At 44.6% G+C, this 26,627-nt stretch overlaps 1 protein-coding gene across 9 annotated transcripts in view; it reads right to left on the reverse strand.

The window, feature by feature from the left end:
- Positions 1-26,627, reverse strand: part of UNK (unk zinc finger) — a 44,117-nt gene that overhangs the window by 11,934 nt on the left and 5,556 nt on the right. For 5 of the 9 annotated variants that reach the window (XM_066980377.1, XM_066980373.1, XM_066980378.1 and 2 more), the window contains exons 2-10: positions 13,816-14,025; positions 12,038-12,214; positions 11,486-11,616; positions 11,237-11,372; positions 9,548-9,665; positions 8,520-8,604; positions 6,549-6,691; positions 5,215-5,262; positions 4,122-4,322 (exon numbers count right to left, since the gene is read on the reverse strand). In XM_066980377.1, coding sequence (XP_066836478.1) covers positions 4,122-4,322; positions 5,215-5,262; positions 6,549-6,691; positions 8,520-8,604; positions 9,548-9,665; positions 11,237-11,372; positions 11,486-11,616; positions 12,038-12,214; positions 13,816-14,025 — 1,249 coding nt within the window. The remainder of the gene's footprint in view (positions 1-4,121; positions 4,323-5,214; positions 5,263-6,548; positions 6,692-8,519; positions 8,605-9,547; positions 9,666-11,236; positions 11,373-11,485; positions 11,617-12,037; positions 12,215-13,815; positions 14,026-26,627) is intronic. The other 4 variants (XM_066980374.1, XM_066980379.1, XM_066980376.1 and 1 more) reach the window with 4 other exon arrangements.

The raw sequence follows: 26,627 nt of genomic DNA on the forward strand, positions 1-26,627 counted from the left end.
CCAGAGCAAACTGAGAACACCCCAACTAATCTGCTTTCTATATACCGAGACATCACTCTCAGAGTTATGCACAGACTCATCACAATTACACTGGCCTTCAGCATTGCTAGTCTCTGCTGGCACAAAGGACATCTTAAGAACCTAGACCAAACATGACTTATTGTGCCTTGCTATAAATAACTCATCAGCCCTACTAGTATCTAAAATAAATAAATAAAAATAGAGCAGTGAGAAATTAACTATAATTTTAAATTATGTAACTGTTTTGCAGCTTTGGGAAAATAAAGTATGCAGATTATCTCTTCCCTCAAACTTTTCAAGCTCCCAGCTAGGCTTGCACAGTTTGTAGAAGAACAGAACAGATGTAATATTACAGAGAATGTCATTTTACGGGGAAGAATCTGGATAATCTCTTCAAATTCCTTTAATTTGTCATGAACAAAAATAAAGAGATAATAGACCATTTTAAAAGCAAAATCATCTAAACTGGTTTTAAAAAAATCCCTCCCCCATCCCTTAAAACAGAGGCCTCAAAGCTATAAAACACAAGTGAGGTCAATGCTGGCTGGAATTGCAGAACTGCATGAATGCCAACATATATTTAGATTTCCACTATCCAGCCTAAAAAAAAAAAAAAAAATCAGTGTAAGGACCTTGCAGCACTATGTCCTTAACAGATTTCAGCCCTCTTGCCTCAAGACATAGTCGATTCTGAGCTACAACAACCAGAGCTGGGAAGGAAGTGGTCTCATGAGCCTGTCTGTGTGTAACAATCTTGTCTGCAGCCTGTGCTCTGCTCCTCCCATGCTGCTACGTGTGCAATAGCAAGGCACGGGGAGATCAACTCGCACCCTCTGGGCACGGAAAGGGGGCAAAACAACTTCTTGGAGTCAGGTCTGCTTGTTTACCAACCTCCTCCAGCCCTCTCCATCTGAATCAGAGACGTGGTCCGGGCATAAAGTCTGCTCACTTGTTTTTATCACGAGCACAGGCAGCCACCATCTCTGCAGGGGCGTTTCAAGCACGATGCACAGCAGCAGGGCACGAGACGCCACGCTGACCTGAGTGATACGCCGTGACTTTCTGGCTTAAACAGCCTTATGAAAAAGATAAATGACTGCTGGGAAGGTATGACATAACCAGACAGGCGAAAGAGAAGCAGAAGAATTCATCCCTTGTTTTACCGGATTAAATCATTTTCTCTACTTAACTGTATGCCTGCGGGGGGAGCAGTCAAAGCCTGGCAAACAGGCAGCTGAGATACGGCTGCAGAGATCCTTCTGCAGCAGGTACCTTTCTCTCATGCTTCTCTGAACAACCTACAGTGTGTTTACATACAGCAAAACTGCTCCTGAACCGCTCCCAGGCTTGTCTTCCTTTGTGTGCTCTGGATGCGCTACATTCGTGCATCTGTGTGTGTCTGATAACACGCCTGCTAGATTATCCAGCACATCCCTACCCTGCTTGACACTCAGCTGAACACAAGATGTGCTATCAACAGACGTCAGCAGCTGAAGTGAAGGCACAGATGCAGCTGTACCCCCCTCACTGGAGGCTTCCTGCCAGTGTGGCTGGCTCTGGTGCTGCTAAGTCTTACTGGAAGCTTTTTTTTTTTTCCCCTCTTTTAAATAAAAGAAAAAGCGAACACATTTCTGAGTTAGTCCCAATTCTTACCGCCTTGCAGTCATGTAACATCAGTGTAAAAAGGGAGCAAACCAATTGTGACCACTAAGCCAGTCTCCTTTAGCTCTGACTAACATAAAAAAGGGCCATACATCAACACAGGAATTCAAAGGGCACGCTGAAATTCTCCGGCTCACATTGTTGCAGTCAGGAAAGAAAAACAGAGGGCATAAATTATGAATGAAACTGAATGTTGTATGACCAGTATGGAACAAGCCTGCTGGACGCTGTGTCAGGACACAGGAACACCTCCTGGTCGTGGCACACAACTCCTCCCAGCGCAGCCAGCATTTTCCAGCTTGCTAAATCTTTCGGGACTTCAGAAAAGTATTTTTAGCCCTAACTGCTGGCTCAGCCTTACCACAAGCGATGTGGAATCTATTAACACATTTTTCATTCTAATAAGATAGAAGTTATTTGTACTAATACGACCAAGGAAAAAATTACAACCCGACTGCAGGGGTGAGCCGGAGCGTCTCTTACGTTTCCAAATATGAGTGAACAAAGTTAAGTGCCTAATTACTGGTCTAATTTACAGCATACACGAGGATCTCTGGTGCCCACTGCAGCCAAAGGGAATTACAGAAGATTAAGTAAGTAATTATAGATTGAAACAAAATTAAATCAGGACACTTATGAGACACCTAATTTTGTCTTTAGAAGCCCAGCATAAGGCAACTGTGATTACTTCTGTCTCTGTGTTAACAGACATTTATTCCAGTCATTTAACACAGTTTTTTACTTAATTAAAGCCACATGAATAAGAAGCTACCTGAATACAGTATCTTTGTAGCCCAGCCTGGACCTCAGACATAAATGCTCATCGTCTGGCCCTCTTTTTAAAGGCTCTGTTCAAGCTCCATCCTCTTTCTCCTTGGCTTAGGCTTGCTGCCCATTTTCTCCAAAGCTGGGCCTCCCTGGCACCCTGCCTCTGCTGGCAGGGAACAGGGGTTCTCTCGGTCCTTCAGCTTTGGGTTCACTCCTCCTTTGCAGCAGAGGCAACAGAACGAGCACATGTTTCTCCTTTTGTTTCTGCACAACTGCTACAAGCTGTTGTGCCCGCAAGTAGTGCCAGGATCACAGCATGCTCTGCACTTTACCCCCAAAGATGCGTTGCATCAATTTGCCATTTCCTAAGCCACATGGCACATTAAGCCAAACAATGGAAGCATTTACAAGAAAGCCTACACGTATATAGCTTAATCTGTAAGTGTCACTAAATCATTTTAATTAGACTAAGCAGTCCTCGAGACTGGTCCTACAGCAAAGCTTGATCATATTTTCCCAAAGTTGGAAAAATAAATACAAGAAAACCCACAGTCTGCTTCTAAATTCAACTACTTTCTGCAAGATCTTGTTTGGACAGGATATTTCCACTGTTTTCTCACAGCAGTGCAATACTAACACAGCAATAAGCTTATTAAGACTAGCTTCTTAATATTACAGGCAAGTGTTTAAGTGAAGCCAGGCTGAGAAAAGTATTTCTTATCTCTGTTTTTGAGCAACACAGACTTTTTTTTTTTTTAAGTGAGCTTGTAGGAAACATTTCTGCAGGCAGCTCTTCATAAAAGTAGCTAACCCCTCCTCTGGGTTGGACACGGCTGACTTGGAAGGGACGGTGCAGAGAAAATAGTTAACTGTAACATCAAGAAAGGAAATTCACAGAAAGAAGCTGTCTGTGGAAAAACTAATGTGGCAGAAGACATGGAAGAGAGCTGGACTTAGGGAGCTGTTTGTACAAAGCATGACATTGAGAAAGAGACAACTGAGGAAGCAGCTAAGCAAGACTGGGAAATCCAAAAGGGATAAGAGGGAATGTCATTAGAGATGTGGGTTGGATAAGAGTTCTTCAAATGAGAATGAGGAATTTAAATTTACGACAGAAGCCAAGGAAGAGAGAGCGTCAAGGATCAGAAGGATACAGCCAGAGAAGCAAGAGACAACTAACAAGGCATTTTTGACACATCAGAGAAATGAATGCTGAAAACAGAAGATAAAACAAGTTATGGAGATGAAGGAGTGAGAACAGTTGGAGTGAGAACAGGGAAGGAAGGATGAGTTGCCATAAGACAATACAGCAAAAGAAACTGTAACACTTGGCAAGGGCCTAAACGTGAAAAAAGAAAGAGCAAGAAGTGATACATGGGAAGCTACCCAGGGTCAAGACAGGACAGAAGTTGTCAGGGATTATGGAAACAAGCTGCAGCTTAACTTCTGCAAACTGTGTGTGTGATGACAGCTAACCAGACAAGAACAGATATAAGATGGAAGAGACTGGAACTGACACTGAAAGCAACAGCACAGGTCTGAGAACTGCTACTGAGAATAGTGTTTTCTCCTTTTGTTCCTTGAAAAATAAAAGTACATTCCAGCTAAACCGGGCAATTTCTCAATCTTCTTCATCCCCCCAACTCTTCCAGCCAGTGTTTCCTACTAACCTGGCATTTGAAACTCTTCAAATACTCGGCCCCCACCTGATCTTCTCGCTCAAACCCCGGTGCTTTCTTGTAGCTGCCGGCTGCCGTTACTGAATCTGGAGGAAAACCAATGCTCTCCAAGCTGTGTGGCTTTCCAATTGCGCCAGGAGGAGACCCACATATATTAGATGGGCTTCCGAGACTGCTGTTCCTACAAAGAATCTAATAGAAGGAACACAAGTCAGAATAGTACCGCAGCACCAAGTCAAAGAAGAAAGGCATCGCAGGGAACAGCTCAATCACTTCTGTGTGCATCAATTTTACCAACAGTCAACACAAGCGTACAGGCTTCCAGTAAACAGGAGCTAAAAAACAGGGAAAAGCTCCCATAGATACTGGATTTATACAATCCCACAGTTATGGTTTTATTGCCAACACTTTGTACAGGAGTGCAATCTTATAAAAGCCAACCTACAGCTCTAAAAACATTTACTCTTTCTGAGGCCTTAGATGTGACAGTTTCCAAACCGGACCAAAACCCTCCTCACTTTCCTTAGGCAGTAGTGTGATATGGATCCTATCTGTGCTCTGAGGAGTAGTGTGAAACCTGGAAAGGTATTATGGCAGTCAGAACAACCAAGAATATTTAAGCTATGTGTAATGCTGCATTTTTTGTTTTTCAGTTGGAAATCTGAAAGTTTTAATGCAAATGCAACTCAAGTATCAACAGCTGCATTAAAAAAAGGGATTTCCAACAGTTCTGTTCTTTGGACTGTAATCAGGGATCACAACCACATGCAACAAGTCTAGTTTTGCACTGTAGATGAAGCCACAAACAGCAGCAAAGGAGATTAAGAGGAGTTTTAGAGAAAGAGCCTATGTGGATCAGTGCAGACATCCCATTTCTCTGGGATTATTATCAGTTATTTGCCTGCACTGGCAAACATGACTGTGTTTCAAACAACATTTAGACAATTACTGATACCACAGATTCAAACATGGCACAGTTTGGGCTTGCATTAGGAAGAGGGAGCATCCTACAATGTTTTGATTTAGTTTTTATACAGACATTCTGCTGTCCACGCTTCCCTACAGTCGCAAAGTTACTACTCACTGTGGTGGAGGTGGGGCTAGTTGGCAGAGTTCCTGCTTTACTCCACACCTACAGTACAAATACAAAACAGAACACGCCACGTGAGGCTGGCTGCTAGAGGGACCTTTTCCTTTGATTAATTCATCATGTAAAATGATCACCAGCAAAGCCATATTTGTTTGCAAGCTACATGCAGATGCCCTGTGGAGTGATGAAGTCACAGAAAGACATGTGTTGCCTTGTGGCTTACATCCAAAGATTCGTAAAGAGACTGTTTAAAAGAGTAAAAAGCTGGAGATAGAAAAAGACCTAAATGGGCTATTAAGTGGAAGAGATTGTTAATTTTGTTGCAGTTTTCAGAGCATTTAGCTGATATATTTGTAGGATAAAGGGCTTCTGGTTTTTACTTCTTTCTACAGTGTTATTTACCAGGAGAAAATACTATGTCCAGTCTTTCCAAGATCTGTTTGGAATTCTAGTTGCAATCAAATTCAGCAGAACTATGAACTGTTGGTTGGCTTTGGCACTAATAAAAATCAAACTATCAGTTTCTCTTTTCAAATAGGATAAAACAGGTCCTAAATGAGTTCACTTCATCCTGACCAGTTTGAAGCCAGTTAAACTCACGCTATTTTGCTTTCTCAAAACCTTGACCAACCATTTGAAAAGGTTACACACCTTATCAACAGTAGTGCAAACAGGAAAGACTTCAAGAACTAAAAAAAAATGAAGTGGTCTAGCATTCCATATGCTTATCATCTTTCTGTGTGTTTCCATTCAGCATTTGAAAATCTTCCTTGTGTGTACAGCCAGAAGTACTACCAATATTCTGGGGCATTATTTAAACATATTGCAGTGTTTAGCTATATCCAGAAGGAAAAGAGGGAGGGAAACAAGGATATCCTATAATGCAACACACAACATGCGCAGGCTAAGCCTCTGAGTTTACGTATGTAAACAAACTCAATTGTAGTTATGTACTTTAGATTATATTGGCTCACAGCCTTTAATGAGTACTTGGGAAACCGAGCCTGATATGTACCTCCAGACACGAAGGCACTGGACTTCATGTACAGTGTTATTGCACTTTCCTGAAAGTGCATCAACAAGCTTTGCGCAGAAAGGAAGGCTTAGAAATTTTATAGGTGAAATGACAATACTAAAACCACTGAACTGTACGTGCCAAACAAACAGATCCCTCTACAAAGCATGGAGTTGACATCTGAAAGAAGAATGTCATATCCTTTGTCTCTCTGGATACTTTAAGATTTCTCTTCTTAGAGAAGGAAGTACAGCAACTCAGAGAAATCCAGATTTATAAAGCACATACAAGGCCTCCTCACAGTGCTACATACATTGCTAAGGTCCGGAGCATGTGGGCTGGAGGGGCTGACTGGAACAGAATCACCAGCTGCTGATGGCATATACATCACAGGGCCTGTCTGGGTAGGGCTAGACACAGCCGAGGATTGCTGTAAATCTTCATTGAGAGGAGGCTCTGGAAGAAATAAAAGCACATGGAACATTACTCAAAGCTGTACAATTGCAATGGACCACAAGACATTTATGAACAAGAATAGTTAGATATTATTGAGAGAAGAAATGTTCCACAAACACCTACTTAAAAGCAGAACAGAAGCAAGGAGCAACCTTATCTGGCAAATAGTTCCTTTTAATCAAATAGTCCTTACATTATTACTGTCACCACTTGTACACTGTGCTGCTCATTAGTCTGTTAACACTGCTCCAAAATTATCTTCCTTGCATGAATTGTGTGTTATTCATTCAGCTGTCTTGAACTAAGCAGGGCTTCCTTCTTTGCTAGGCACAAAGTTGATGGGTGCGTTATAATTAGCCGAGGGAGATAAGTTCCCATCTGCTCTCAGTAGAAACCATTACCAAAAGAAAGTAACATACATAGAAAGGCGTACAGCTGTCAACCACACAAAAAGAAAGTGTCATTGACATGGAAGGTGGAGTAGAGCTGCTGCAGACTTGTAGTCTTTCCATCTAATACAGCTCAGCATCTTTACAAGATCTACACAATAGGCACCATACTTATATTGCAATATCTTTAACGTACTTATTTCTAACATGTTTCTCGTTAATAATCAGCAAAACTCATGCTAAGAGCATGTACAATAAATGTACTTGTGTTATTTCAAGTTAATTAGGTCCTCAGTGCTCACCTTAATAAGAAAGGACTGAAAATATATATATACACACATACAATTCCATAAGATTGCACGAGAAATAACCAGGACTGAGTGACCTAGCTAGCCACGGAATATTATTCTGGCTTTTTTATAGTATCAAGTACAGTTACGTTGTTATGAACAAGGCATCTCCTAAACAGAAATGCTGTGTTATAGATGAGGGACTTTGCTAAATGCTGTTTCTCTATCAAGATTTCGTTCTCTCTTGAGCTTGCAGCATCAAACGGTGCAGTTGCATTATTGTGTTTTGGGCCACTATAGCCCACAGCCCTAGCTATAATTACTGCTTGTCTACCAGGCTTCCTATAAAGGAGCTCTGTAAACGGTAGGGAATTTATTCTCACCATTCTTTGACAAAGGTAGCAATTACTAATTCCACCATTCACAAAGGATAATCAAATAACAAAGAGGTGCTCAAGGCCATGAGCAAGGCAGTATCAGAGCCAATCTACTGACTTATACGTAACCTGCTCTAATTACTGCAAATTCAACAGTGAAACTGGAGTGCAAAAACTGAGTATGAGCCATAGGACTTGGGAGCTAACTGTTACCTATGAATGGATTGAAATAATGCTCTATAAACCAAGGAGCTAGTAAGAAAAGCAGACTTGAGGAACAGTGGACAAAAAAGCTATGTATTTTTCTTCACCAACTTGAAGATTTAAACCTTAAGCAAAACATAAATAGTAAAATGCTATTTAATTTGTAGAACAGATCAATGTTATCTATAACCCGTAATTTTATCCTCAGCTTTTTAAAATTAAACCAGTTTGCAACTTAGCTATGAACTGTTCATCTATGTACAGAAGACAAGCAGCTCTCAACTCTGTTCGTTCTCCTAAACTGACATACGGAGAACTGAGCAAGTGAAAGACAGAAGGAAAAATGCTTCAAGGGACAGTGCAACAGGACTACCTACTGCCTTCAGCTCTGTTAACACCTCTCACTAGCACAGTTTTATAGAAATTATCAAAGTTAATACTTTGTTTCTGAAAATCTTTCACAGAAGCTCTTTGTGGCCCTATATTTTAAGCTATCTGTTCTGGCCAGAAGCTCTCCATAGCTTCAATTTCAAACATCCATGAAAGATGAGAGAAGCAGCCCACGTACGTTCTACATGTGCAAAGGCACAGAAGGGTCCTCGGGGACAGCTGCCAGACTGCTGCATATCATTGCACTTGGTGGATTTGTAGATCTAAGGACGGGAAAAAAAAAACAACCAGACATGAACAGGAAAAACAGTGACTGGCAGCCCAGGTACAAAAATACTGTGAAGAGACTCAATGGCAAGATAGAAACACAGACAAAAGGCAAAAAGGCCAGCAGATTTCAGGGTGACCCACTATTATAAAACCTACTATAGCTACAGGAACACCAGAATATGCCCATTACAGTTATGCTCAGGCAAAGAACATCCCCATCACAGTCAGCTCCCAAAGGTTACTAGTTTGCCATCGACTCCCTCAGTCTCACTGGGAGCTCCATGGATGTTCAAAGTGCTAAAAGGTAGGAAACTCTTGGTAGATAACAGCCCAGAAAGCTACAGCCATGTTTGCAAGGAAAATTACAAACTGTTGACAATGGTTGTAGGAAATGGATTATTTCCCTTCCACCCGTTTGACAGGCAGTGACAATGGTTACTTTGCTGATACAGGCCCAACAAAGATTTTCAACACTGTAACACGAAGCAGACTAGGACAAAGTCTTTATTAAACTTTCTGTAAGGATACAGGAATCCTCTGCACATGCACAATCTAAGAGCTTGGTAGGTTGTAGCACCAGTTTGTGGGTATTTATGGTTCAGCACAATCATCATCAGCCAGTTTTTCTCACAAAAACAGATGCTGTGCGCTCACCTGAAAACCCACAACCCTGCTTTCAAAAGGACCCCTGCTCATGAGTCCGTTCTTACACCTGAGTCTTCACCCACTTCTCTTACCTCTTCCCATACGATCTCCCTAAAGGCACCTCTGTCAAGCAGCTGAATTTCAGTTTCCAACATGCAGTTTCTCTGTATCCCAGGACCACACCGCAAGCAGCACCACACTGTCCCAGCTGGCACGTTAATTTATCACATAAACCAGGAATTCATTTGCTTTTCTAGTCAGCTACCGAACTGTCAGAGCAGGTTACTGTACCTCTGGATGGAACTGCTGCTCTGTGCGAGTGTGGCAGTATTGGCACGAGTCTCCATTTTCACACTTTGTAGGATCTCCCCACTCGTCTCCATGTTTCACACTGGGACATGGCGAAGATCTGTGGAAATAAGGTAGCGGCAGACGGCATCAGATGCACAAATGTGTTTTGAGCTTTGCTTCTTCAATTGGGAACCAGGCTCGGCTGCCCCCACTCCCCAGCTGTACAATCCCTTTGGCTGACTGCTGCTTCCTCAGCCCCCACAGTGCTGCTATTGCATCTTCCTCCCCCTCTCCCAACTTCCCAATGAAAGTAGCATGGCTTAGCTCTCTGTCTGAAACCTAATACAACCTGAACCAACGTAACTCAGCAATATTAGCAGCTGATGTGATTAGTGTCAGAGATGCAAGGTCTGGTTTCTCTTTTGGAACTGTACATTCATAGAAAGCTAACAAGTTAATTGGCTAATCCTAAAACACATAATACCCTTCCAGTGGTATGTTTCCAGGGTTGTAGTGTGGCCATGTGGAACAGAGGCTGAGTCAGGTCACTGGGGAAGAGGCAAACCTATTTTCTCTCTCCCAGCTGGGAACAGTTCCGTTTCCCAGGTTTGAATTTTTGCTGTGACCTCCTTCCTCTGCCCTTTATGCTCTTATCCATTCCCCAAAACAACAGCAGAGGGAAGCAGACAGCAGCAGCAGCAGATGCCTGCACAGAAGAGGCAGCCACATCAGCTGGGGGTGGGGAAAGCAACACAGAAGCAAGAAGAGATCAGGAGGGGAGAAGCTTTCACCTCTTCCCTTCCCCAAAGTACCCAGACAGGCAGAAAGCATGTGGCTGCTGTCTGAAGACTGGCTTATTGTTCCTGCTTCTCCTGAAGGTGTTGGGATTAATGTTCCTTGGATTTTTTATGTTTTTTAAATACAGAACTTCAGTATTGATTCAAAAATTTCTGTGAATGCTGGGGGTGGGGAGGGGAAGTGAGAACATCCACTGTATTTTCTCTCCTGGCTTTCTGGTCTGCTCTTATGTTTTTCAAAAGGGAACTAAGGAAAAGCCCCACTGAGATCACAACAAAAGCTCTGTTGTGTTAGAGGAAATGAGGGCCTATAACTTGGATAAAACTCGTTCAGGGAGACGCAGCATGCCGAAAAATCCAGGGACAGCTGAGTGACAAGAACACCCTGGTGCCTCAAAAGCAGTCTTTAGCAGTTGGTTAGGAATGCACGTCCAGCTACAGTACAGGTCACACTGTGCCTCACGATCCCCATCACCGGGCACATACAACAAGCAGCCTGATGATTCTGAATCCTTTACCCATGAAAACACTGCTGTGAGAGTTTGTCTAGATGGGGATTATTTTTTTTCTTGCACTGCTTTTTAAAGCAGGAGTTTATTTGAGAAGGGGAAGACAGAGGCAGATCCTGTTCACCATAAAACCAGTGGTAACATGATTTAGCAACAGTTATTTATTAGAGACACTGGTTCCTCTATAAAGCAGAACTCCCTGTTTATTTGTTACCCCATCTCCTCGATGGAAGTAAGAGTCCATCATATCTGTCAGTAAAGGCCTTAGAGGCACACTAAAAAAAAACTATCTAGCAGAGAAAATCCTAAATCCTTCCTCCTTACAGGCTTCTATTATACCTCACCACTCAGCTGGGAAACAGAAGACCCAGGCCCAGGATTACCTGTATTTGTGTTTTCTTGGGCTTCTTCTTCTGTCTTTGCTATTGTGGTAGTAGGGACAGGCATAACCCTGGCGACAGAGGCGGGGGGGTTTCTTACATTGCTCTGTCTTGTAATTTCCCAACACATACGTTGTATCTGCAAGAGACATAACCAGTTAGTCAGAGATTAACACGACCTGCATTTATTACACAAAAGACTTTAACAGCAACATGCACTCCACAAATGCACAGAGTTTAATTGACACTCACCTTGCCACCTTGGCTCCTCGCTGAGTATTTTCTCTATCATAGCATGGCTAGCAGCAACTGCAGACTGACCCTCTATGCCACCTTCTGATGTAGTCTGACCATTCTGCAAAGCCTCCATGGCCTGAAGCTCCCTTGGTGGACAGAATTAAGTGAACAACAGATTGAGCAGGTGGAGACAGATAAATGCCTATAAAAACTGTGACATACCATGCAACAATTCTTAAGTGGGTGCATTTCATTCATACTTTCTTTTTTTTGTCAGAACATCCTTAGTCAAACGGTAACTGCAATACATGCTCTTCATCCCCTGAGAATTCCAGATGCACTATTTTGATGCCTCCACCAGTCCCCACATCACAACTAGTTTAAAGTGTGCTCTCTCCCCTCCCTGTTTTGAGCATCCTCCCTGGAGATTTTGTAGATTTGCCTTATTAGGAATGGGTACATCATAATCACTACAACACCAAGCATTTCACTCTGAAGCAATAGGGCCTTTCAATCACCTGGACCCAGAAATTACCCTTTTCGTACACAGCCCCAAGCCCTACTAACCTGATGTCATACACCGGAGAGCGTAGATCATGGGGCCCATGAGCAAAAGCGCAGTGGACTCCGTTCTTCGTGCAGTTTCCCTTGGAGTCTGTCTCATGGATGCAGATTCCAGTTTTGTAGTAGCGCAAGTGATACCTCCTCTCTGTGTCTCCAGTAGTTCTGTGCAAGAAGGGGCATCTAAAGTACAGAAGAAGGGGAAGAACAGACACAGTTTAGTCACACAGACTCAACACTATCAGAAGACACATTGCCAATATAGGATGTGGTTGACAACGCTTTTGCTAACTCTCCTTCTCCTATTGTGCCTTCCGACATTACAAAGAACCCTTAAACCTGTCACTGCACAGTATTTAATAGTTTCCCTGCCAAACAGACAACAGAATTATTAAGCCAGCAGCAGCTTATTATTCTACCCTAGTGACTGCCAGGGATCTGGAAAAGAGCAAGGACACTGTCAAGGCGTTCTGATACACTAGCCATGATTGAAGGGACGTCACATGGCACATACCATTTCCTCAGCAGCCCATCTAGACTTCGTGCTGTTACTGTTTCCTGCTGATGTACTCCTACAGGGCTGCGACAGTCTATCTATAGCCAGATGCATCCTTTATGCAGAGCACAGGACAAGAAAGGAGAATTATAACATTTTAATTGGTGTTTTGTTTCCCCTCCTAGGCAGGAAAAGAATAATCTACACTGGGAAATATAAAAAGAACATGATAGAATAGGTGAAGTTTATATGTTGCAGCGTTCAGCTAAAAATACAAATCAGCAGGATTTTGAGAGAGCAGCAGTTTTCATTTGTTGAATTTGAGCCAGGTACGAGCCAGTGATCTAGAAGCCAAAGGCCCCAAACATCTTATTTTTCCAATCCCTTCCAGTTCTCTTATACCAAGGAAGAAAAGTATTGAAACAGAGGCCTCATGCTAGGGATTTATTCCACTCTGCTGCAGCCACAAGATCTTTACTTAATCGGGCAAAAAAGATATTATTTTCCCAATAAATAGCATTTTTCTGTGTGTGTTTATACTGGCACGAAGAAAGGGAACTGAAATTCCATCTTCCTATAGCATCTCTATATAAAACACTCTCTATATTTGACCACAGTTTGGCTACACTATTTATTCTTCCACATCTGTCACGTGGGTGAAGTCATATTGCTGTGTTAACCCATTAATTGCAGGAATCTGCCACATACACAGCAAAAACACTCGCATCTCTCACTTAAACTTACCACAGTCACAAGGAGGGAAAACCCAACAAAACAAACTCTTCCTCCTGTTGCCTTATTCCGGGTACCTGACCTTTCCCTACTGGCTTCTTAAAAGTTCACGAAGACAAAACAAACTGCCAAGTAATGAATATGATTTAAAAAGCTGGGGATGGATAATTCAGGGACAGATTGAGGACAAAATTCCTACTCTTTCAGCAATCTGTTAAAAATTGAGCTATAAAGCTACTGAGCAAAAGCTATAATTTGACAGTTAGGGACTTACAGGAAGAATCTCTCTCAGTCCATTTGTCAGCTAGCTGTTTTTCACACCAGCTTTGCTAAAAACGCATGACAGCTGAATTCCCATCAACTTTGGTATCATCTCTGCAGCAGGCCTGGAGTACAGGGATTGCTACTACAGTTTTTACATCTGTTCTCATGGTACGTATGTTACAAAGCTGCTTTGCTGCTGACTTGCCTCATCTCTACAAGACCTGGCTGGAATCATCACTGGAAAGATCCCAAAAGCCTAATGCCTGAAAAGCAGGGTGCAGTCTTTACTCACTCATCTCCTTCTGGGCAGATTCCTGTGGTCTCGTCATACTTGGTACAGTAGATGTCAGGGCTGTAGTTAAATGTACCATCCCGACGGCGGATAGATCTGCGACGACGCTGGTTGACAAAGTGCCAGTGGAAGCAAGTGTAGGGCCGGTGCTGAGTGCACTTGTGCTGCACGAAGAGAGGGCACTGCTCCGTGCGGAACTCCTTCAGGTAACTGCAGACAGAAGCCCATAAAGCAGAATTTTAGGACTGGGATGGTGGTTGGAGATAACCAATTTCCCCACAGAGCCCGTGCCAAACCAGAGCATCTGTCACAGAGGTGCACGCTGTCCTTCCCACACCCGCCTGATTTTTCCTCTCAGCACTGCAGGTTGGAAGCTGCTGGTTGTCCGTAAGGGGCAGGTATCAGTTACCAGGCCAGTTAATACAAACTGGAAAGCTAAAAGTAGCTGAAATCACTTTGTGTCTTTCAGTGTCATTGCAAAGAGGCTTTTCACAATCTTAGAAAACAGTTTGTGAGAAAAGACAACTCTTAAGTGCCTTTCCAACCATTTCTATCTCTAAATCTGAGACGTGGGCAAAAAGGGTTTCCTCCCCTTAGAGTTCAGTTTTAAAAGAAGAAATCAATAAAATAGACTTCCTTGTTTAAACCTTCAAGTTAGTGAAAGATTAAAAAAAAACAAACACAAAAACTTCTCCAACTTTTCCACCCATTTTCCTCCTAGTTTCCTCTTTCTCCTTCAGGTACATGGTCAGCTGCAAATATAAAATTAATCCATTTCTCTCTTGCGATCTTGTGAATTCAGGACTCACTCTTGAAAAGCAGCATAACTATCCTCAAAGCTTACGGTGCTTTACTTTCATATGTAATTCTCTGAAAGTACGTGCCTTCTTTTATCCTGAGAACTAAACAAGTCACAAGCTTTTATTTGTGACACTAATGACAGTCTCTAAACCCAGATTGTAGAGGATTACAAAATGGTTTAGATCAACACGATGATCTGACTGACTGTGATCTGTGTGGAGGTGCTCACCAAGTCCATGCTGCCTGAAACCCCCCAGGGACCCCCCCAGGTATTTTGGGGGAACACGCCATCAGCTTGAGCAGCTTGGACCCGAACCCTATGGGGTGAGGCTCCAACAACACCACAGAGGGCCCAGAGCAGACCGGGTGTAACTGCCTCCCACAACAGGTCACGCTCTGGTCTCTTCTGTTTAGAGGTTTAAAGCAGTGAGGAACAAAATCTGTCAGTCGGATAAGTGCTGGCATTCTGCTAGAAGCAACAGGGTGATCTAACAGCAGATGCGGACTCATTTTGAGCTGTGTGTGTATATCAAGGCAAAACAACGGAGTACAGGAATTTCTGAGGTATTCATTCCCATACCATACAATCTATCACACTTCTAAATAAATGGAAATGTGCTTGATGCCTGAAGATGTATTTACAGATATCGTACTGAAGTCATTCAGAGAGCAACAGCTGTAAATGAAGTATCCTTTCCTCCTCGCCCCTGGCTGAGGAGAAAGCCTCAGGAAAACACGTGTATGCAACAGAAGTGATTTTTATCTGTTTGCTCTGAGAAGAGACTATCAGTGGTGAGAGCTTTCCTACATGGGATTTTGCCAGTGCGGAAGGATAAACGCTCCTCCTCTTTAGCCTCCAAAGATGTGGGATGTGCCTTCGCCCTGGATCTGTGAAGGCCGCATGCCCTTTGCGCCCCAAGCCCACCCACCCCAGGACCAATATCCACACTGGGGCCTAATGCTTAATGCCAGAAAAAGCAGAGGCAGCATGCAGAAACAGGTCCGTTCGGAGTAGGCGAGGGCTAACAACACCGCTTTGTTCCTTTTGGCTTTTAAAAAGCCGGCTCCATTCAAATGGAGGTCCCCACTCCAAGCACAGCAGTTCATCTGAAAAGGGAATGTCTCAAGAGAATTAATCCACGCTTGGACAGCTTTCCAAGCTGTTGGACCAAGTACAGGTGTAGAAGGCGGAACTGTCCAGATTATTTTATCTTATCAGTGTGCTAATAAGACTTAGAAGAGAAGTGACTGTAACAACACTTAGGTTAGAAAGTGAATTAAGCAAACTTAAGCAGCATGAGCTGACTGCTCTGAGGGATACGGCCTGGTCACCAGCCAGGCCCTTCCACCCAGACGTCTCCACATACACCTTAGAGAGGAGGTTTCATTTTTATGCTGCTGCTGTTTTACATGCAGAGAACAGCAAAACAGGGGCTACGTGCCCCAGCCAGTGTCATACAGCATACAGAGCCAGCGACGGAAACCAAAAGAGCATTCATCTTCACCACAGTGAGTGAAGAGTCCAGGCTTAATCCGAGGACCAGCATCCTGAACCTCACCAGTGCTCTGGGACCTGAGGGGAGATACCAGAACTAAACCACCCGGGCATCAAGCCCAGCACTCCAGTCCTCTAGTGAAAGGCATGTATGAAACACTGTGTAAAAAAATAAAAGGAAAACTAAAAATATACGATCAACAAGCTGAAATGGCTTTGCTTTAACTGGAGAGTTTAAAAATGTACACACTGCCGAGGGAGATCAGTCTCTGGAGTGTCAATTGTTGCTGAAGAGCATTTGAAAATTAATTGCATTTCATGATTGGCTAAACTCCCTGGAGAAACATTTATTATAATGTAAATGAGAGATAATTACATAAGTAAATGGTTCACCTGAGAAGTGTTTAACACCTAACTCGCTTCATCAGAAACTCATGCTTTGATGCTGTCTATTAAATAAATGATCTCTCACTCTTAATTTCAAAACGAGCCCCGCAAACAGGTATCACCGAGCTCGGCAGCAACACATTAACTGCGCACCATCACCTTTGCCATCAAGCCCAACAGAGGAAAACCAGAGTTGTCACATTAACTCAGTCATTTCAAACCTTGCAATCACTGCTTTGGGTTCTTTTTTTTTCAGCCCACTGTAACATTTTAAATCACCCTCCTCCACAATAGTCTGAATGGTAAATTGCCTTATAGGCCTCTATTTTCTTGATTTATGAATTGAGTTTTGGCTCCTTTGGGGGAACACGGGCCACTCAACCAGCCACTTTGCATTAAAATATATGAAAGACGTCCAAACCACATGTGTTTTGGGAACAGAGAAAGGATATACGGACTGCACGACTGCAATGCGATTGCTCACTAAGCAGAATGCTATTAATATTTCAATAATCTCTCGGCAAAGGCTCTAAAGAAAAACGCAGAACACACTGTCGTGACAGATCCTCCTGGCGTGCACGGTCTCCGCAAATATTTTCCCAGTGGACTTGGGAAAAGGAATTTTTGAACGACCCTTCAAACAGAAAACATGTTGATAACTGGTACATATTTCACAGCATGTCAGCCAAATGCCATGCCTTTACAGGAAGAGGAAATCTAGCAATGATAACTCACATTTCTCAACTCCCTGAAGACCTCAGGAAACTCTACATGAGGGGCAGAAGAATTAGTACCCCACTTCACATAGGAGTTACTTCTATATTTGTTAGGAAAAAAAAAAGACATGAAACTGATCAGTTTTGCATTGGTCTACTTAACACACATATAACACATGAGAAAGTGCTTTATTTCATATTTCCAAGCTCATAATTTTTTAAGAAGCAGAAAGCACATAGCATGATCTTCTCCTGATACTACGTTATGTCTACGGCAACACCCAGGTTCCTGGAGGAAACCTTGTAATTTACGATTCCTACCAAAGACAAATGCAATTTGTCTAAACAAATAAGACAATACTGGGCAGAACAATGCCTATCAAAGTCACTGGGCTGAACTGAACTTGCTGCTGAGCGGGACAGACACTACTAGGAACGAAAGCTTCTTTCACTAGGAAGACAAGAGGAAAGATGACTTCTCCCAACTAGCTTTGGGAACTCCCGGAGGCTGAAAGGAGCTGCAAAGTCCTGGCATGGGGGGGACGACACACCAAGAATTTTGCTTTGCTGAAATCCCACTTCCTGCGGGCTGGGAAGTGGGAAGGGGCAGCAATTACTCTCCACGAGAGTTTACACTAGCGGGGGAACTGCCAACTGCCTGTAACTGCTAGCAGCAGCTCAGCAAGTGTTTACATCTGCAGCCAGCAATTGCAGCCAGTTCCCCCCCCTGCCCTGGGGGGGGATCGAGCTGCAACCTGCTTCGGGAGCTGCAGGCGGAAAGATGGGCAGGGGGAAGATCTAAGATTGCACTTCCAAATGTCACCAACAAAAAAAAATTCAAACCCAAAACGGGGAAGAAAAACACAAGAAGAAACTAACTGAGAAGCTTCATTTGCAAACTCAGTAATTGCAGCCTTGTCCTGGTCGCATTCCTCGCCTGCTGCTGCAAAGATTGCTCGGTTTGCTGCAGCTTTGCTGGTTTGGCTGTGCGAGCAGCCGGCGAGCTCAAGCAGCGCAGCGCGCAGGATACCTGCATCCATAACTTGTTCCAGGGCCGCAGACTTCCTGCCAAACTTGATAAAAGTCACGCATGCACTGGCGTGAGCTCAATTCAGGAAAATGTGCTGGTAATGCATGAAGACAGCTGAGCTCTAAATTCCTCGTTAAAAGCCTTTCCCAAAGCTCCCTGAAATCACTGGAAGACGCACAATGACGCCAGAAGAGAAGTCTCTGCTTTACAGCAGAGGGATCAGGACTTGGGGGAGAGGCACTATTGACGAACGTGGAAAAGAAAGGAGAAAAACAACTCCTCCAAATTCTTGTTCTTCCCACAACACAAAGCCGGGCCCTCCTTCCCTTCCAGCACCCCTGCGCTGTCTGAAGTCTTTCTGCGAGCCCCAGGACGGGCTCTTCTCCTCGCAGCCCCCCTCACTCCTCCCCGTCAATTCCCTTTCTGCCAAAATTCCTTTCGGGCCCAAAGAGAGCACCGAGGCTGACAAACGGGATCGAAATCTTCTGCAGCAGTAGGACAGCAGAGAGAAAACCATTAGGTAATTGGCTAATCCGGACTAAGGCACTGCCTGTACAAGTAGGACAGCAGGGAGACCTAATGCCAGCGTCATCCAGGTTCTGCACACACGTGGTGGGTGCCTACACCCACACAACTGTGCTAAAGCACCCCTCGTAGAGGCCCACGTGAGTGACTGGTGCTGGGTTTTGTGGTGTGAGACCGAAATAAACCACGGACACCTTTCCTGGGAGCCCAGCAGCCCCATTCCCCCAGCCATGAGGCTCCATCCCCGCAGCAGCTCCCGTCACATGAAGCCACTTGCAGGAGGCGGCGTGGGTCGCTCTCAGGTAAATCTAACCGAGAATCCCACAAATAAAGTGCCTTTTGTTTAAAAAAAAAAAAAAAAAAAAAAAACCTCCACTTCCTGATAAGATTTCAGAGATAAGGAAGAAAATGCTCTCATGCCATTAACATTTATTTTAGTCCTGTCTGCCTCCATCTCTCGACAGACAGGATCATGCAGCGAAAATATAATTTTATCGGCATAAACCAGCTGAGAATGCCGTGGGCTTTTGCTGGCCTTTTTACATCCGTGACATCCTGCTGTTTCAGACAGGACAGCACAAGGCTACGCCACAGACCTCTCTGTAAAGTTTCAGGTGGTCCCAGCACACCGCAGTCCCAGGCAGAGCTTTCTGAGCGCTGCTGCGCGAACAACAGAGGTCACTGCTCCCGGCTGGTCCCCGGCTTTCCTCTGCTGGAAGATCCCCTCAGCACCCACCTGCCCAGGCAGCAGGCTGCTCAAAGTTTCCCTAATTCAGCTTAGGAATAAATAAATAAATAAAATTACCAGCATTGCTTCAAAGTTTAAACGAGTGGTTCAAGCTAACACTGACTTGTCTGAAGCAAGCCCGACGTGCTTACCCAACACACTCCTGCAAAGTAGGCAGCATTGCAAAACCCAGGAAAAAATAATGTAACTGTAGATATAGATGTTTCAAATTCAATACAGCTTATCTACTGAAAATATTTTCAAAACCGCTGTTTTCTTTTTAAGCTCGGAGAGCCAACCCAACGCAAGGGGAAAAGAGCTGTCCATATTTAATCAGCTCTCTAAATTCATTTCACCCTCATAAAATTTTATTACAAAAGATGATATCAAACACGCTTTAAGTAAGAAACCCATGACTCAATTATTTTCCTTTACTGAACTGTGGTATTCCAATTGAAATGAGTCAGTGGTGCATGACAGAATCTACTTATTCCAACAGGATACTCAATAAAAATCCTACTAATGTACCTTTTGTCTAACATATCATTACTGACAGAGGGAAAGCCACGATATGCAGCTCTGACATTGCTCCGGAGTTTTTGCTCTTTGGGCAAAGAAGATGCTCCAGAACGACTGTAAATAAATAAAGAAATGGGGATTTAAAGAAAAGCATGGCTCCACAATAATTAGCCCAGAATGGATACTGTGGAGGAGATTTGGGTTTCTCTGTGCCGGCAGTTCCCTGTAACACCCTTCCACACCTCCTGGCACACCGGCAGGGTGGCTGGAAGGCTTTGCTTTTAGGGAATTCCTCGGCACGCCAAGGAGGTCAGCGAGGCGCCAGCCTCGGGGGCTTTTACTGCTGCCAGCAACCACGGACTCCGAACACCTTTCAGAAATAGGGTTTGACACTACCTTTCCCGAGACATCTTATAAAATGCTTTCGTTTCGATGCAAGGCGAGCTTTCTGACAGGGAGCGCAGCCTTCCACTGCCGTGATTTCTTGGGATTTGGGAGAAAAAAAAGCATGAAAGAAGCAATCTAGCTTCACAGGAGCTGAAACTTCACAGGGGTGGGCACAGGGAAACCGCATTCCCCACCCCAAAGCAGGGTTCTGCCTGCAGCCTGCTTTAAAACCTGCCTAGACCCCTGCAAGGAAACGCTCAGCATCTTTCTAATCAGAGCAGGAGTTAAGACAAGTTTGTTCCAAGAAACAGCTGGGGGGAGCTGAGTGTGGTGGGGTTTTTTGCCATTGTTTAGAAAAAAACAACTAATAGATGTCATTTCACATTGAAATACAGTCTCACGCTAGTCACAGCTGAGTATCAAACAAAATAATAAGCATTTAATAAGAGCAAACATGTTCAGCAGCAAGCTTGACGGTTTTCATCATGATTTCAGGGAAAGTTTTCTGAGCAGGCTTTACCAGTAACCTTTATCAGTTACAGTAGCTCACCACTATCGTGACTGAATCCCACGACTGGACTCACTGGACAAAAATATCCATTTAATGCTGTTTTTCTCAACAACCTCACAGACCTGATCAAACCCTCACACCCCCCATCACAAAGGACTTTTGCACATGCCATGCATCGCCTTCCACAAAACACGAGCATCTCTCTTTCTCAGCACACCTCAACAACTGCTCGGCTATTTCCCTTTCCACGCTGTCAAGTCAGGTGCAGTTTTGTAAGCCTTGAAAAGACCAGAAAGCATTTAAACCTCAAAGAAAAATATATGGGCCACTTTATAAAAACAAAAGGCTGACTGCGAACGCGGGGAAGGAAAAAGGATGAGGAAAAAAGTTTCGGTAAGCTCACATCTGTCAGGAAGATAGAATTCACATGCCTCAGTGTTTTCTTTATCACCTAAATAAATTGAACCATCAACTGGAAAAAGGTCACACCGCAGACAGCACCGGGCGATTCTAAAGCTGTTCGATTTCCCCTTCTCCATTAGAGCTTGACAATAATGTCAGTCTAAGGGCGAATAAAGAAAGTGAAAGTTGGAGAGACTTATTACGGATGCACGGAGCTGGGCTTGTTTGGTCGCAGAGGCGTTTTTGCTCGAAGCGCTCCCATAACTCACGGCGTACCTTTGTGAGCAAAAGGACGACGGCTTCACGTCCGTAGCGCGTGGTGAGCTTGCTGGCTGCCCTGCTTTTCGCCGCAGGACTAGGAAGGCAGCACGCACAAGTTTTCCTTTTCCTCGACATCCGATGGGTCTGGCAAGCGAAGCTGAGCTTGAAGCTTCTGCTTAAACGCTAAAGGGTTGCGTGTGCTGCAGGAGCTACGGCACCAGCTGCTATTTTGGGATTTCAAAGCACACCGGGGCGGACGACAATGCGGGCAAGTCAGCCGGACTACACGGGAAGAACAACGGATTACTTTGCACTCGATCACTTTCCCGTCACTTTATAGACGAGAGCTGTAACTGACTGCTAAAAATAACCCTGCCCGTCCCAAAATAGAACAGTGGCAACTCTCAGAAATTTTCATGAGATTTGTCAATGAAAAGCAAAACATCTGACAAATGGTTGTTTCTTGTGTGTACTGAAAAACTAAGCAGTAAAACAGAGACACCACAGCACGGTGCCAAGCCAGGACAGGAAGACAGCCCTGCACCAGCTTCAGGCAAAACATTGCTCGGTTTCCAGACCGACAGCCAAAAATGGCTTCGTTTCGAGAGAAATACTGCCATGCAGCTCGAGCAGCTCACCAACGCCGTGTCTCAGTGAGGAAAGGGAAGCGTGGCTTTGCACTCCGAGCTAACTCAACAAAATCAACGCTTGCCCTGTGCACCAGCAGCCAGGACCCCAGCCTCACGGGTTAGGGTTGCGTTACCAACCGTGGGTGTCGGGGTGCTCAGCCCCTCTTCCCTGGAGCCCAACGTGGAGCTGCGTCATTCAAACCAGCCCAGCAAAACACCTGGAGGCTTTTTTTTTTTTTTTTGGCTGTGCGCTCTTTTTTTAAAGCATCAACCTGTTGCATCAGCGGGCCACGAATGGTACATGGCCGACCATACCAATAAAACCCACCTTAAACACAAGCGTTTGTTTGCACGGAGCTTTCACCTTTATAATTAAAACAATCCAAGGACAGGCACATGCAAACCCTCAACTACAGGGCGTTTCGGAGCTGTTTCCTTAGGAGCCATGAAGCCTTCAGTTCACGCTCACATTTCACCCAGTCTGATCTCTGAACGAGCTGGCCATGAACACGCATCGCTCGACGTGACCTCAGGATTAACTACGCATTCAGACAGTCCACACAATGTTTTAAAAACATGTCCATTTTTTTCCAAGTGGGAGCGTCTTATTTTCAACTTGACGCTGTTAGTTTATGGAAACGCCACAGCTGTGCCTAAAGCAAGCCTCAAACACAGCTCGCCACGCTTTGCACAGCCCTCATCACGCTACAGGTTGGTTTCCACTCTACACCCTATTTCGGGACCACATTATTCCTTCCCTACAGCACCTGCCTAAGTGCTGAGCTTACAAAACCAGGATCGTATTGAAACGATTATTTTTCAGCAACACGTGGACTGAGCTCAACTGTTTCAGTGAAAATCCTCGAACTTAATGAAGCTGGACAGCTACACGCTGCTGGAGGCCTCCACCTGCTTTAATTCTCACTACAATACACCAAAGTGTGCTTAAATATGAGCACGTATTTTACTACTAATTACCTAGCAAAAACATCCATCTGTGGGCTTTTTTGTAGCCAGTCCCAGTAGTGGAGAACACCCAATAAATCTTTGGAAACATTGGGTTTGTATGGAGTTGACATGCGTCAGGTTTGCTGGACTGGACTGAAACCGAGGCCCAAAGAATATATCCATGCCCTATGCTGTAACAATTAAAATGCCAGCTTCCTGTGAGGTTTCTGACACAGCACTTCTCTCGGCGCTCCTTCAGTCGCTCAAAAGCCTACCCAGGGTCAGCAGCTGTAGGAACGCTCGGGGAGGCTGGCAACGGGGCCAGGCTGCTCGAAGCGCTGCGTTACTCGCTCTGCTAGCTCCCTACAACAAAACATCCCACGCGCAAGGATTTATAAAGGCTAATTCAGTAAAACATTACTTCCACACGAGCCATTACACAGCTCTGGCTTTCAGTGACGGGTTTTTAGGAGCGTTTTCCCGGCAGCTAACCTTCAGCACCTGGCCTCACAGGAGATGCTCCAAATAAACGCAGCAGCCCTCCTTCTCCTGACCGTGCCCGCAGCCTTCACGATCTAACAAGCAGCTCGTGGATCAGCTGCAGTCCCACGCTCACAACAGTTTTAAGGCAGGACACGAACTGTCTGAAGGTCTACGCTTGCACTGAACCACAAGCATAAACCCCAAACTCCGCACGAAATGAAGGCTCTGCAGCGCTCTCGTCCAGACCGGTCCACGTGCGAGCAGGCAACGCCGTCTGCGTCTCTCCAGGCTGAGCGTCAGCCAGATCTTTTTGGAAAGGTTTACAGTTGTGAACAGACACTTTCTGTTGTGAGTTTGAAATGAAACACGATGATTACCTAGCAAGCAGAAACCTGCAGCCATAACACATGTGCCAGCACAGAGATAAAAGCCAGCTCTCACAGGCTGATTTTAAAGAACTGGTGTTAGCCGTGCCGGTGATCTTCTCTGTGTCCGTGGCAGCCCAGCGGGCTCTTTCGACACCCCACAGGACCAGCACACCTCAGGACCAAAACCCTGCACCCAGCCGCGTTGGAAGGAGCACCGATGCTTCCCACAGCAGCACCACGGCACGAGCGGAAAGCAGGCAAGCCCTGGGCTACCCCACCACGTCTCATTTTGAGATGGGAACAAATCTTGCAAGGCATTTTAAGCGTGCAAACCTTTTCTGTTGTTGCTGCTGCAGAGCTGCACAGTTGCCCCGAGGCATCTGCTGGTTTTATTCCTGTTCCAATGGTAATACCCAGGTGCTGTTAAGGGAAGCTCTCAGTTGATTGAAACTAAGAGGAGAACAATCACCTCTGAGCGGACCGGGCGCGGAGCGGCCGCTGCTTTATGAACAGCGGTGACAACGCGGAAGATAAAGATTAATGAGTAAAATAACACTGACTGCAATTCAGACTTCTGCAGATACTCATCAGGTATAGGCTCAAGAAGCTATTTTCCTTTCAATGACTGCTTATTAATCTAAAAAGAAATTCTAGGCATGCGATGATAAAAAGCAACCCAACCGTCATTTCCTACCTGGAATCAACTGTGCAATTGTTCTTACAAGCCAGTACGCTCCACAAAAACGTATCTGCACTTCTGACCAACAGATAGCTAGCGGTGGCCTCAGATTTTACTTGTCTGACAACAAACTCAGCCCAAGTTCCCCTTCTGCTGGTGTTCTAACAACCACATTCAATTTAACGTCTCTGACTTTTAATAAGAGATAAGAATCAGGCCAGCAGCCAGCATCTCAGTGAGCTCGCAATTTATTCTCCTCATTGCAACGGTGCAATTAGCTTCAGCACTTAAAAATGGCCTTTTTCTTTCAAAGAAAACCTCGAACTTCTCTCTCTGTAACAACCACCTCCTAAAGCCGGGCTGAGCACCGCGGCAGCACGAGGCCGTGCCACCCAGCAGACAGCCTGCAACAAATTTCAGAAGCAATCGTTGGCACTCGTTTCAAGGGAACATTCATTCCAAGTGATACTTCAAATGTCAAACCGGTATTAACTGCATCACGCACTGATCAAAATACACAAGGAAAGACAGAGATTGCCTAGAAAATTATCATAAGCACCTAAATGGGCTGTCAGCACTAGGTGGAGTTGGAGGAAGGCTTCAGCAGCTCCCTGCGAGCCCTCCTAGTGAGACTGGGTGCTCCTGATAGCCCTGAAACAAAACACAAACTCTCTCTCAACACAGTAGAGAAGAAAGGCAGCTAGGAAATTGCCCCTGCTGCACAGCCTGCTGGCACCTGGTCTGCGTTACAGAGGACACCGAGGGAATTGCCAGCCTGTGCACGCAGGGCACGGCTTTCTCTGACAGCTCTGCACTTGATTTGCCAGCCGCGTGCTGGATGTTACGCCAGGTTTATGAAGTATTTCAGGGCTTTATAGCACAGAAGCCTCTATGACTGTCTCCCCCTTGCAGTCCACGATTTCACCGAGAAATTTAAGCAGATGTTAAGGAGGGATGTAAGGGATGTTAAAAAAAACCCACAGAGTTAGTCTCTTAGAAACAGTTTAGATGTGATTCCTTTAAGCCGAGGGACTGACCAGGCAACTTCTCACCATCTCTTTCAGCTCTGCCTTTTGGAATTTTAAAATGATTTATGAAGTTTTCAAAAAGCACGAAGCTAACCGAAGAATTTTACACCTCGGCATCCCCTCGGAAACAAACACCCCTCGCAGGGTCCTGACAAGCAGGCTGCCACAAGCCACGACATGGCAGTTCAGGATATTCCTACCCCAGGCGTTTATTTTGCTCATCTCGGAAATTTCAGCTCCTGATGACAGGGTTAAGGGAAGGCGTGCTAACAAATCAATTGGATTAAGGGGTGTGCTGCCACACTCCTGCCTGCCACCTCGCTGTAGGGGCAGTAACACCCAACCCGCAGCGAGGCAGAAATGCTGCAAGGCAAGGCACTGCGGGACAGCTTCCAGAAGTTGGTCAGACGCTCTGCAAGGAGAAGGCTGCACGTTTCGGGGTCTCACAGAAAATCAGAAGCCTTATTCTGCTGGGAAGAGCAGATCCATCCAAAATAACACACGGGATTCTGACAATTTGCCTTAAAATAAAGCCACGCTAGGTAGAAATATTAGGTAATACGTAAGAGAAAAATGGATCTGTTGGGAACCTTTAAACTCCTGGATTTTCTAAAACAACCATTAAAATTAATTGTTTCCCACGCCACACAAAATTATTCTCTACACTGATGTAAACAATGTGCAAGCATTAACAAAGGTCTTCGTTTCTGTTTAAAATAAAAAAAAAAATAAATCAAAGAACCATTTTCCAAGTGGGAACGATTCTGCATGGCTGGATCTCTGGTCTTTCATGGGATTTCAGACTTCTGGAACACCAAGCCTGGTCAGGCCAAAACGAACTCTGAAAACGTCAAAACAGAGCAGGAAGCCTTCGCTCCACAAAATATTTACGTGCATCCCATGTCACAGTTATCTG

This window comes from Anser cygnoides, chromosome 19 (assembly GCF_040182565.1).
Source record: "Anser cygnoides isolate HZ-2024a breed goose chromosome 19, Taihu_goose_T2T_genome, whole genome shotgun sequence".
Lineage (NCBI taxonomy): Eukaryota > Metazoa > Chordata > Aves > Anseriformes > Anatidae > Anser > Anser cygnoides.